At 48.6% G+C, this 13,657-nt stretch overlaps 1 protein-coding gene across 3 annotated transcripts in view; it reads right to left on the bottom strand.

Moving 5' to 3' along the window:
• Positions 1–13,657, bottom strand: part of Atg2 (Autophagy-related 2) — a 114,581-nt gene that overhangs the window by 20,472 nt on the left and 80,452 nt on the right. For 2 of the 3 annotated variants that reach the window (XM_077681366.1, XM_077681368.1), the window contains exons 27-34: positions 13,218–13,285; positions 12,485–12,637; positions 11,764–11,896; positions 9,430–9,773; positions 7,996–8,215; positions 3,159–3,222; positions 1,197–1,392; positions 11–178 (exon numbers count right to left, since the gene is read on the bottom strand). In XM_077681366.1, the coding sequence (XP_077537492.1) occupies positions 11–178; positions 1,197–1,392; positions 3,159–3,222; positions 7,996–8,215; positions 9,430–9,773; positions 11,764–11,896; positions 12,485–12,637; positions 13,218–13,285 (1,346 nt within the window). The remainder of the gene's footprint in view (positions 1–10; positions 179–1,196; positions 1,393–3,158; positions 3,223–7,995; positions 8,216–9,429; positions 9,774–11,763; positions 11,897–12,484; positions 12,638–13,217; positions 13,286–13,657) is intronic. The other variant, XM_077681367.1, reaches the window with a different exon arrangement.

The following is a 13,657-nucleotide window of genomic DNA, read 5'->3' as shown; positions in this document are numbered from 1 at the left end:
TTCCACCAACCATGTTGGCGTGCGATTGTCGTGGCATGGTCTCCGAGGTGTACTGGTAGAGGAACTTGTTGATGCGCGACGAGGCCAGCCGGTCGCGGATCTCCACGTCCTGGATCAGCAGCACCTGGCGAGACGCTTGCATAGCACCTTCCGGGAACAGCTCGTGCTGGAACCGGATCTGGAGGGAGTTGAGAAGGCGGCGTCGCAATTTCAGCCCTCCCCCATCCAGCCTTACGTTGCGTTAATGTTCCCGAAACAAGAAGCATTTCAATTTTCTTGTGAAACAACACATTTCAGTAATGAGGTTTCAGTTTGCACTGATCAGTTTTCAACACCTTCATGGTTCTAGATGCATAGCTCTTGAGACCCAGGAGAAGCTATGTCTCGGCTCCAATTTTCAGGAAAACCAAATTACGCGACAACTAATGTGCGGATGACAACAGAAAAGCACTTAGCATCTCCTAAAAAGAAAGGTATTGTGGAGGCTGAGTTTAATATAAATTTACAGAATCTGGCAACGCGGAAAAAAATTAACCCACTGCTCTAAGCAGCTAGGACACGAGGAATCTGCCCAGTAATGCGTGTAACACCAAAAATAAAAAAGGAAAGGCTTACGATTTCATTTAAGTTTGTCAATTTCCCTTCGACATTTCAAGACAAGCCGCTGCATACCGATTGCAGTTAAGTAAAGTTCAACCTAAAAAACTTTTCTTTGGTCCCCCATCATAGTTTCAGTGTTTACAAACACTATTAGTCAACACTGTTGACACTTACCCACAAAGTTAGCCCTTAGAGAAACACCCTGAACAGAAACTTAAAAAAGAAGGTCCATCAGCAACAGAGAATGGAAGGTGAGTGCAACCCTGGCAGGTGAACGCAACGAAGGTTAGGAAACAACCCCACAAGTGAAAGATCCACACCAACCCGAACTAGAGACCAGCAGACAGAGGTGGCACACCCAATACACAGGAAACAGAAAAATGGCACCACATGAAAAAGGATCACTAGACGATGGCGAGTGAACTACACTACAGGACGTAGAACAATACTTGAACGAACTTGCTACGAAGAGCAAACAGATGATGATGATGATGGCAACAGCACAAGCTACGAGCCAACATTGCCCAACAACAAGATGGGGAAAAAAAAAAAAAAAAAAAAAAAAGAGGCATGTTTGTTTTTCAGCAGTTAAGCACCTTGTTCATGTGCAGCTCCATGAGCACGTCATCGCGCCTGCCAGGTCCGCCCGCAAAGACCTTGCCGCCGCCATGCCGGGGGGTGGCGGGTGGTGACTGCGGTTGCCGGCAGGGCAGCGGCGAGTCCCCGGCCACTGGACTGCCCCTACTGAAGGCCGCGTTGCCAACCATGGGCTCCAGGATCACGTTCGCATAGCTGCAAAGGGCCGCACCATCCAACCCACTTGGCACGGCTGCCTAATGCCTTGTAACACAGGGGCAGTATTTTGTTCCAAGATGCGTACAGGCCAGGCACTTTCGGTGCAATGTAGAACATCAATTAAGCGTGTTGATATGCCGCGCTCCACCTCTAAACTGACCTTAAAGACGCCAAATCGCCCTTATATACAAAAAAGTCCAGAATTGTGCTAAGTGGACATTTTACAGTAAAGAAAATCACCGGTCTTGGGAAAAAATGTTGGCACTTCTGGTGTTCGAACCCAGATCGTTTGCAGATCGTCCACGATTGTAGCCATTAGGCTATTCAGGCCGAACAGCAGAGTCCTTTGAGTCTGCAGCGAACTGCAGAGCCTTGTTTACTGCCAGTCCTAGATGGCGTCACCATACTGCGCCGCACCGCTATTCGTCTTTGCTTTGTTTCTGATTGTATTTGCACCTGGCTTGTTTTTGTTATGGTAGGTAGTAATTGCTTCGTGAAACATGTGGTATGCTTCACAAATAGGGTCTTGCAAGGCAATGTCGCTTACACTGATCAGCCAGTGTCGTCTGAGATGACCCCAAAGGGCCACGGTGCTGTGCACCTACAACAGGCATAGTGCGCCTAGTACCTACAGCAGTGCGCATCGGTACTTCTATGTTTACATGTACTTTCGTAACTTCCACTGTTCACCCCACCATTCTTACTGCTATAAAAGGAGTGTGCCCTTAATGTGAGCGGAAATAGCTTGTTCGGCAAGCTTATAGGCCGTGCCTAATTTGCGCTTGCTTTTGCCGACCTCGACAGATAACACAGCTGGCACATATGACATCATGGGTTCTGTTGCGGGAAATGAGCTAGCGGGTTGCATGGCCATTCCCTTTTTCCTAATCATATAGCTCATCTGAGAGAAGTTTAGGTTAAAAGTGGTGTCAGTATGATTCCAACGAGGCAGTATTTCGAATGAATCAAACTTGTGCTTTGTCTGCATGGGCAGACCCCTTCAAAGAGCTATGAAGACAAAAAAAAAAAAAAAGCTCGGTTTATTAAAAAAAGGATGTTTTTTGTCCCAATAGCAATGGCACCAATTTTATCACCAACTTCAAACAAATAATTGAGATATTAAAGAAAACACATTGAACAGTGGCAACTCCCTAGCCACCTTCCACACAGTTAGCACACTGGTGAAAGTGTTTGCAGTGCCGGTCCCTAACACGTCGCTTTTGTCCACATTACGTCACTATGCCATGAAATTTTAAAGTTGTTCAATATTTCTCGCAGTTTTTCCGTTCAAAAACATCTTTTGCGGCTGGAAGGGAACTAAGTGAGCTACCGAAATCTAGTTCTTTCAAATGGAACAAAGTTGCACTTTGTCTATGCCCTTTTGTTGTATGCTGCCCCTGAAAGAGAATAGGAGTGTTCGAAGTGAACCTGTACGTGCACACCTAGCGCCACCTGCACTAAGAGCAGCACTAGCACTAAACAAAGAGTAGATAACATAGGTATACTAGGTTTTTTTTTTTTTGGAAGGAGAAGGGAACAGGGGGGGGGGGGGGGGGGGTGACACGCTATCACCCTGCTACAAAGGGGATACCACTAGAAATCATCATCATCATCAACAACAACAAGTGCCGGGCTTGCACCCACCGGGGAACGGAATCTCGCAACACGCAGGCTATGCAGAAAGGGCACTTGGACGACAAGCCATGCATCCTAGTCCACAGAGCTAGCCTAGACGCTGCCCGCCCCGACAGGGGGAAACTTACTTTTCGAGCTGCTCGTCAAAGTTCCAGTGACTCGGATGCCTCTCAGGGGGAGATTTGGACGTGCCTGAGCACAACACAAGAACAGACACAGGGCGCGCGATTACGACGCAATCCCCCACTCAGGCAAAGCAACAGCGACTCTGACGTTCACAACGCACGGGGAGTCCGTGTGAATCCACTGCTCACAACTAACGCTCTCATCCCAAAATTATGCCGAGACAGTTGCACTCTATTTCCCCATAAGTGCCCACGTTGTGTGGAAAGGAGTGCAAGAGAAGGACGGGGAGGTGACTTGGCGGGCAGCTCGACAATGCCAGGATAGAGAGAAGTGCTAGGAAAGGCTAGAGACATCGAGCGAGGTTGAGTGCGTTAGAAGGCAAGCAATGTGCAAGTGGGAAAAGATGGTGGAGAAAGCAGTGAACAGGTCAAGCATGACACGTCAAGCATGGGCCATCAACCGAGCATGAACATGATGTGCAGCAAGCAGGGAAGAATGGAGAGGGTGATGGAAAAGTATAAACCAAGTGCTGGACGTCAATCTATCACGATTATGATGCACGGCAAGCAGTGCACAAAGGCCAGAGGTAGCAAGAGGAGGACAAACACCAGACATCAAGCGAGAATGAGTACAATGCAACCTGAGCAGTGCAAAAAACAAAAAAATCCAAGATGAACAGGGATGCACAGGACAAGTTGGATAAGACGTGTGGCAAAGGATAATACAAAGTCCGTGATGGAGCTAGGAGATGTGAATGGTGAGGGCGATTACTGCGTGGGAAGCAGCACAAGGAAGCCAGGCTGAAGGATATGAGATTGCAGGACAAATGCAGGACACACCAATGGATGTTGCATGTGCTTTACTGCAAGCAGCGCAAAAGTGCCACAGACAAAGCGAGAAGTCACACAAATCAAACCATGCGATGAGCTTGACAAATCAGACCAAGTACGTATAGCACTGCACTTTTCGGAGTGCAAATTGTGACACTGCAAAAGCTTTGAGAGAGTAGTAAATCGCTAGAACTACACACTTGTATATCTCCGTCAATCAAATGCTGGGGGATGCCGAAACAAAGACATCAGAATGCACGGGTTTTGAGACAAGGTCGAGTTCTACAAGCCAGATATAGTCTGCCAGGTGTGTTGTTTCACTCATTTATAAATGCAGTAGTCCGCATAAAATCAAACAAGTTGCTCTGGATTATTGTACTTATCCTTCACTTAAAATTACAGTGAACATCGGACCGGTGTAACTAGCACCCAAAGCTTCAATTAGGCTGCTTCTTGGTTCAACTTATCAACTTGGGTTGTCTTGCATGGTTCCCAGCTTATTAGTACGGCCAAAAGACTCTAGAAGTCACATCCGCAGCCCGCTGGCAGTCTCAACTCGAGCTCCAAACACCAATGAGTCCAACTGTGCTACTACTTGTCCTGTAGTATTGCCCTTTACACGATGTTCTTATTGCAAACTGACGGGGAATACCAATCTGTGGAACGAATACGCTAGTCAAAATTTTGCAGGCGAACAAAAAATTTTGCAGGCGATTTGATTTAATCAAGACTGTGCACGCAAGTAGTACTTTGACTTGCACTGCAATGCATTACAACAATCACGAAATTAATGTTTGTATCTGGGCTTTTTGTTTCAGTACTGTAAGAAAACAGCGCTCGGGTGCCAAACTATCTCGGCCGTTGCAGACGAACGTCTGGTGGCAGTAATGCACAGAGGCCTCTGTTTTTGTTCTTAATTTGCAAACAAGTGGAACTTTCAGACTCTCTGCTGTCTGTGAAGGGACTAATCTTGTGAATGAGTTAGTGGGAAGGGCTATAGAACTGTAAAAGTGTACACCAGGGAGCTGTTCAAGCTGGTGTCAAAGCTGGTGTCTTACTTTGGACACAACTGAAACAGGCGCCAGTGGATTTTCCCACCCATTTCCAAAGCTTTCAGTGGCTGAAACCAAAAGTGGTGCGAAAGAATTGTGCTGCCAATTTTTAGCAGAAATTTGTTCACCAGTTGTGCTACACGCTTTGTAGAATATACATTAGCAGGGGCCTATTACGCTACAAAAGATGAGAAACTGAAATTTTCACTCACAACTCCCCTGAAGGTGTTATCGAGGTCAGGTCAAGAAGAATCTGCTAACAACATTGACTTCAAAGACGTTACGGGTTGCATGCGTGCCAAAGCAGCAAGCTTCTATGCCATTCAAATTCCCAAAACCTCAAGTACACAGGTGCTGTTATTCTACCGAAAATAGAAGCAATCAGGACTGTTCTGCAACACTCTCAAGTCAGCCTTCTTTACCCACTGGTACGCAATACGCAAGCATGGGACCACATCCAACAGGTTTTCCACAGTGAGAGGGAAAATGGCCTTGATACAACTAGGGCCACCAATGGCTAGGCACTGCAGATATGTAGTTGGAAGGAACTGGTTTCGCTCCTTTCCTTTTAGAGCGGAAGCTCTACTACACTACTTCAAGGTCATTCATCACGCCGCATTGACCTGCAATCACCGGCTCGCAAGCTGCACCTTTCTTTCTTTCTTATCGCTTCGTTTGCTCGGAGCTTTGCTGCAGTGGCACTAACGCGAGTAGGCTAGGGTGAAACTGCTGCTTTGCTTCGACCTTATCGCCCAGTGGTGGGTGGGCCATCTAGGCTACAGGACCACATGATGCACGCACACGAAAGCACGGCTTTGCTGGCACTAAGCGCCTCAATCTCGCCATCAATGGCACGCCGGCTTGGCTGTCGGTCCGTGTGCATCCGAGGAAATGAAAGGCTGAATCCAATCATCTGCCGTATAAGGCGCAATACAGTAAAATCTCGATGATATGAATTTCGTGGGACAGCGAAAAATATTCGTATCATGCGAAATTTGTGTGAACCAACACAGACCAAAAAATTGAGCACTTAAAAAAGTTTTCGTTTATTTCATTTCTTACTTTCGCTTGAAGAAATCCATGACGTTTTTATGTTTGTTTTTTTAACCTCCATGTCGCCAAACGGTTCTTTCTGGACTTTCGTCTCCTCACTCGCGGTGCCCAAACCGCATGGAGTGCTTTAGCACACGATTTGTGGGCGGCAGTGTTGCGCGTGCGATATTTTCACGCCCGCGTCGGCGATTCCACGCCCGCGGCCACCTGCGCCTTGGTCAGAAAATGATGCGCGATGCGCATGGCAGTGAGAGGAGCCTGACGAGTTGAGCCAATAAGGAGGCGTGCTAGTTTCGAAGCATACGAGACAGCCAGCTGGCTCCAGAGCTCTTCGATGTAGGCAGTTGTGACACTCTGCCTCAAAAAACGGCCCGCACCTGGACCCCCCCTGCTTTGGATCGTGCGTACCGTCGCGCTACTGCGGCCGCCTCATGCACTACCCAAAAAACAAACTAATTATTCAAACTGAGAATTTAGCGTTAAATTTTGTTTTAAAGTGCATAATTCTTTATTTTTGTGCTTTCGTAAGCTATTAATTGCTGTCTTAACTTCGGTTTTTAGGCTGCGGTTGTATTCTGCGTCCGCACATTTGCCTCGACCAATTGGCGCTTGTGCGTTCACTCCGGCACAACATAGGTCCGAACTGAAGTACTAAATTTGCAGTTATCGTTTGGCCTACAGCTCATTGTATGCCGAAACTAATCTAGTAGCCGATCAAGCAGCTATAAATAATCAATTCCAGCTTGCATAAAGCCGTCAAAGCGACTTCTTTATTTTTTTTGTCGCCAGAAGACCGAAGAGGACAGGCAGCAGACGACAGTGCGCAAGCGACGGTTGACCCCATGGTCGCATTTCTTTTTACTACTTTTGCTTCGTATGTATATAAAACACTTGCATAGTTGAGCACATTGGGCTCCTTTGGCATAACAAATTTACGCATGCACTCAAATACCTTTTCTCGCCCAGGTCGTCCCGTGGCGAAGCAAGTTGTATAGTTTATTTTGTCACCAAAAGATGGTGCCACTGTAAAACAAGATCCAAAGCAGTGGACCAATCGTAGGGCCACTTTTTTATGCATGGGGCCTATGGGGAGTTTCGCAACTCCTGTATCAAGTAACTCTGGCTGGTTCCGCTGGAGATGTTTAGGCTTAGCACCTTGGCAGGTATTTCATGGGTGCATTCGCTAGCGGCGCGGATGATGTTTTATAGCGCCACTTTTACCCATATTATTGGCTCATTTACCGCACAAAAAACTTTGTGTGTGCTTTGAGCGACATTTTGAAGACCAGTTAGACGCGGTCGCTCAAGCGCCTCGCACCACTTCGTGACCGAAGCTGCTGCCAAGTTGCCGCGGCCTGCCGCGCCCCGCGCAGCGTGCGGGTGGTTTCGCAGCGGCGTCAGCGCACCTGTGGAGTGCGTGGCGCGTTTTCACGATCAGAAAATAACAGCCCAGCCATTCCTGGAGAAAGAGCGACAAAGAGGGGAGGGAGAGCCCGCACATCGCCGTCGATTGCTTGCTCGGCAGTCAGGCAACTCACCGACTCGTACGTATAATCTGCCGGGCCGCACAGGTCCATTCGTGAGAGCCGAAATTTTTCCCATTGCAAACAATGCAATTTCGCCGGGACTTGCCAGAAATTCGTATCATCAAGAAATTCGTATCACCCAGAATTGCATCATCGAGATTACACTGTAGCTAGACAGCAGGCCACGAAATCTCAAGCGAAGGCAAACTTTCTCGACACACCGTGTGCGTACACTTCTTTTGCTCATGATAGGTTTCGAAGAGTTAAGCTGGGGCCATGTATTGGCTTAGGGAACCAATCCAAGTCAAAGATGCCCCAATGAGTGGAATGGTCTCTGCAGCGCTAGACGCAAAAAGCCAGGGAGGAAGAACAACTCACCGCTGGCAGGAGTGGAGGAGGAAGTGCTCTCGAAGTCGCAGCCGCCGTACAAGTGCCAGACGAGGGACATCTCCCGCAACGTGTACTTCTGCACGGCCTCCGGGAAGTGGCGGGGCGCCCGCAGCTGGTCTGTGTTGCGCGCTGACGACGAGAAGTAGTTCTCCCGCACGTCGATCGGCCCCGGCACGAGCACGCGGATCTGGGGCTGGCCACTGCGAGGCTGCGAGAGGGAGAAGGGAAACGGGTGACACTGTAGAACGAGACATGGGTGGTGACACAAGCAAATACTGATGAGTAAGTTCCGCTACGCTGAAATTGAGGACGCATAAGGTCTATGTGTTGGAATAACCAGGAAGCCAACGCAGGACAGTGAAGATAAGAGATAGGCTTTCAACAAGCGCACGTGAAAGACGCCTCAGTTTGCAATATTTTCTTCTGGGCAGCCTTCGAGACAGTACGATCACTACGAGTATTGTATAGTTCATACCACAAGCTGCATACAGTACTGAGGAGGCTACATTGTTGTCAGTAGAGCGCCCACTGAGGGCGCCTCAGTCACCACAAAGGAAAGCGAGAATGGGCGCCAGGGCCTTGCGGTTCCACCTGCCGAGAGGGGAGACTGAAAGGTCCTTTCAAAACCCCTTCATGGTGAATTAGGCGCCCTCAGTGGGCGCTGTATCAACAACAATGTAGCCTCCACAGTGCTGCATGCAGCTTGTGGTATGAACTATAGAACCGCTCGTGTTCACAACGCCATCATGCTTTTGGTTTGAAAACGGGTAATGCGATAACCCTATTTAAGCCAAGGGTTGTCAAGCCGGCAATGCAACCTTTGCTGTAAAGCCTGCCAGGGAGCAGTTCCAGCATGAAAGCACTTCTACCCACAGTTTATGCTGGTTCATGACACAAATGCAAGGGTCTTCAAGGGATTTCAAGGCTGTGTGCGTGGATTTTCAAGCCACACACTGTTCGTTAGGAATCTAAATAAGACAGATGCTCCCGGGAAGTCAGACACTTGAAATGATGAGCAACCACACACACACACACACACACAAAAAAAAATGCTCAAGTTGCAACGTTCCAACATAGGGGCTTGTCAGCAAGATTCTGTTCTTGAACAGTTTCTTATACTTGTTTGTTAGAGTAAAACGGATAAGCACTTTTAGTGAGTTACAAAATGCAAAGAAGCTCAACCATGCAACAACAATCACTCAGTCCTTACACAGCTCCATGTTGATTTTATGCTAATTACAGAGGATAGTTCAAGAAAATCAAGATTGTCAAGGTTGGAAAATTCCAGGATCTTCAAGTCCTCGAAAACAAGCTTTTAAAACTCCAAGGGTTTTCAAGGCAATGCAGATGACATCCCATGCAAATCCCCGAAGCAACAACTCCAGCTGTGAATCCTACATACGACAGAATGACGAATCTCACCACAATGCCGACCCCGGGGTCGTCTTCGAGGATGCAGAACTCCTCATCAGATTCTCTCGCCGGGGTCCCTTGAGAGCTGACTGCGCTCTGCGAGGATGACGTGGTGCTCATGCGAAGGAGCAGGTTGCCGCCATCGGTGACTAGCTCGTCGTTTTCCGTTGCGCACTGCAGCTCGACCTCCCGCCGCACAGAGAAGTCATCACCATTGCACGCAAAGGCGTCATCACACCTGGCGTCCCGGAAGCCCTCGTCACTGTTGTTGTCGTCGTCCTCGTCGTCGTGGTCAGCCCGGACAAAGGACGGCGGCGAGTTGTCTGTACGGGGACACAAACCTGGAGCTTTGGCTTCGAGCGAGAAAACGACAAGGGCGGTCTTGTTGACAACGACAACAACGGGAAATGACTTCTTACAGCGCAGTTGTCTTGCACAAGATTCTGACCAAAGCATATCTATTGGGTTGCGTCGACAAAGAATCACACGCACTCACCCTAGACCAAGTGTAACCTGCTCGGAAGCTTTCAATCTAATGTAAGTACCTTGTAAAAAATTATACTGAAATTGGCCACTGAGACGGCTCTTTCATTATGCCATGTTTAACCTACCTGCCATAATTATAGTCCACAGTGAAGATGTAAACATTACTAGTGCTGTCGATACATGGCTGCCTACGAAGGGAGTATGGTTACAGAAAGCGGCTGTAACTCTTGTTCTACCGAAACTATCCCAAAATAAATTATACACGAATTAATTGACAATTACTTCAAAGCAATTTACGAGTATGTCTTCATTCTATCAGTAAAATAAGTCCCCAGACAGAACTCAGTATAGTTATCCACCAAGAGAGCTTCGCTGGAGTTCCGTCTTCACGGTATAATAGAAGGGCTCTAAATATTTTTTACAGTAGAATCTCGATGATACGATTCTGGGTGATATGAATTTCGGGATGATACGAATTTCTGAAAAGTCCCGGCAAAATTGCATTGTTTGCAATGGGAAAAATTTCGGCTGTTACGAACGGACCTGCGCGGCCCAGCGGATGATACGAACGAGCCGGCGAGGCGCCCGACTGCCGAACAAGCAAGTGACGGCTCTCTCTCCCCATTTGTCACTCTTCTTTCTCCAGAAACGGCCGGGCTGTTGTTTTCTGTTCGCGAAAACGCTCCCCGCACGCCCCATGCGCGCCGCGAAACCTCTCGCACGCTGCGCGTGCCGCGGCCGGCGGCGGCAACATGGCGGCGGTTTCGGCCGCGAAGTGGCACGGCCGCTTGAGCGACTGCTTCTAGCCGCTCTTTAAAATGCCGCTCAAGGCAGACACGAAGTGTCTTGTGCAGTAAAGGAGCTGATAACGTTGGCGAAAACGGTACTATAACACACCATCCGCGCCGCTAGTGAAAGCGCCCGCAAAATATCTGCCGGAATGCTAAGCCTAAACATCTCGGGCGGAGCCAGTGGGCTGTCTCGAGCGTTTCACAAGTCGTCAGCGTCATTTTCTGACCGAGCTAGGAGATACCGCGGGCGCGAAATCGTCAATGCGGCCTTGAAAATACAGCGCGCGCAAAGCCGAGGCGTGCGAATCGCGTGCAAAAACGCACCATGCGGTTCACGCTTGACTGTTGCGGCGTGTAGTGAGCTTGGACACCGGGAGTGAGGAGACAAGCGCGGAGCTAGGCGAAGCGTTACGCGCTCCAGAAAGGACTGCTTTGTGACGTGGGGGTTTAAAAAAAGCAGAAAAAATCATGGATTTGTTCACGCGAAAGTAAGAAAAGAAATAAACGAAAACTTTTTTCAGCGCTCAATTTTTTGGTATGTGTTGGTTCATACGAATGTCGGATGATACGAATATTTTTCGCGGTCCCGCGAGATTCGTATCATCGAGATTTATTAGCGATACAATGCTTTCCCCGAGAGCTGATGCTTTTCTTTTTCTGTAGTCGCTGACAAACCCCTTCCACTGCAGGTAGATTTTTAGAATAGTCCAGTCTGAGGAACAAATCCTGGTTACATTGCATTGCAAAACATTGGCTGCAAATCATGGTTGCCTGCCTGGCCATTGGCTGCCTGGACAAATAATCGAACAAAGCTTAGATAGCAAGGTAGCACAGATAGCTAAGAGAGTGAAGCAGAAAACTCGAGCTGCATGCATTTAAACCTGCGGCCCTCGGCATGCACATGGAACTACTGAAAACGCAATGAGGGAAGTGATGATGCTGGGTATGCCGGTCTGTTAGGGCTGTCAACACCCTGGACCACTGTACCCGACATTAGGCTACCTACCGTAAGCCACTAAGTTTCATAGGAAGTGGCAAACATGCCCGCCAGCAGCATCATGCCCACCTGTGTCCGGACTGTGTGAGCCCGACGTGGAGCTGCTGGACTCGCGCATAGCCTCGGCCATCAGGCTCTGGTAGTGGTCCGACATGCGGATCGTGACGCTGTTCAGCTGCTCCGGAACCACCGTGCCGGCCGACTGGAAGGTGCAAACAAAAAAGGCAAAGGCATTGTAGTGAGAGATAAAAAAGTGTAAGTAGGTACAGCCAGTTTTGGAAACACTGTCGTCCCAACACCTAACAAAACCCCACGGGCTCATGGAGATGTTAAAAAAAAGAAGTGAATACAAGTACACAAAATGCTTGAGGATAACCACATTGAGCAAGACATCTGAATCATCTTAATGTCATGTGAGGCGAGGTAAGCTGCTCCCTGAGAAAAGAGAACATGAAGGCCATTTAAGAAAATTCGCTGTTCTTTAGAGCTCAGTTTACTAAAGTTGTCACTTGGGTGAGTTGGTACAAACGTTGAAGGGTTTTAAAAGCGCGCTGTCATAAAGCAGAGGACATAGAAGACACAGAAACACAGTGCACCCTGCGCGTGTCTCTCCGGGTCTTTGTTCTCTGCTTTACCCTAGCGCTTTTAAAACCCTTCTTTCAAGGCATAAACTTTGTACAAACTTACTTTCCTTCTGCAATTCCATTTTTTAGTTTCCTTTTCCGCCTAGAAACAACACTCCCCTCTCCATTTCGAATTAGCACGTACGCAAGCCCCTCCCCCCGCCCACCTCGGTCCCTGGCGGAGGGGTGCCGGGGCTGCCGATGAGGTCCCCGTCAGTCGCAAAGTACGACAGCAGCGTCTGCAGGGCCTGGCAGGAGTCCGCACAGGTCCGCACGTGCACTATGTTGTTCGACGCTTTCATCTTGATCGTGGGCGTCTCCTGGAATTGTAACAGGAATTGCGCTTGCGTCTGGAGTCTGACCACAGGCAAAGGCTGCTCGCGGGTTGCCAAAACTGCACAGTAGGGCAGAAAAAAAAAAGCTGCGCACAGACATTTGCTCTTACTTGTAGCTAACCTAGTGGAAGAGAGAGACTGGCAATAAAGGATAACAAACTTCACCCTTGAGCTTTCCTTCTCACATTCCGATAACATCAACGCGCCCCCGATGTCCCGGTAAACACTGTCTAGATAAGAAAACTCAGCTTTACAGTGCCGCCGTCCGTGGTGAAACATTAACCTGTTTCCAAAACTTGCAATGTTTCCATTTTTTCTATGTAGGACACAGAGAAGAATGAAGGCGCTGACACCACGGAAGAACAGATATACCACTATGCTATGTTTGTGAACGTGCTAGCATTCTTCTGAAATAATGGCACCATGTGTGCAGGCGTTAGGCTGCAGACCCAGTGGCCCACCATCACATTTGCATCAGCACCAGCGTCAGCCAGTCTCTTTGGTGCTGATGATAGTGGGTCACACATCGGTCAATGACTCACAAATGAGTGCCAGTTGGCCCTACCTGGCCAGCCACTTCGGTCATCCAGATTGAGAGGTCGAAGAGGTCCGTGTCCGCAACGCACACGTACTCTGCAAACGAGGAAGTAATTACTAACCGGCAGCACAGCAGTTCACTGTGACACAGCAGCACAGAAACGCTAACAACACCCTCTTGAGATGAGCACTGCTCTGTTCCACACCCTCTGCCTGACCTAACACATCTCTTCAATAGCAGTGGGTGGTAGGGTGGTTATCCTCCTATCACACACACACACACCAGAGCACAAACCAAATAAACACAAGTCAAAACAGGGAAGTAGCTGCTAGGGGTCGGAAGCCCCCCTCTCGCTTGTGGCAGGTGCAGTGCCGTTATCTTATCCCCTGACGGGCACGGCAGCTACTGACCTTGGCAAGCAAGACGCGCCCGCTTGCATTTAACATGACCGTGCGCTCGCGAATAAA

The sequence above is a fragment of the Haemaphysalis longicornis genome, unplaced genomic scaffold, assembly GCF_048455015.1.
Source record: "Haemaphysalis longicornis isolate Haplotype H1 unplaced genomic scaffold, Haemaphysalis longicornis Haplotype H1 scaffold_8, whole genome shotgun sequence".
In the NCBI taxonomy this organism is placed as follows: domain Eukaryota; kingdom Metazoa; phylum Arthropoda; class Arachnida; order Ixodida; family Ixodidae; genus Haemaphysalis; species Haemaphysalis longicornis.
Note: the sequence above shows the minus strand (reverse complement) of the source record. Positions and strands in the feature narration are given on the sequence as shown.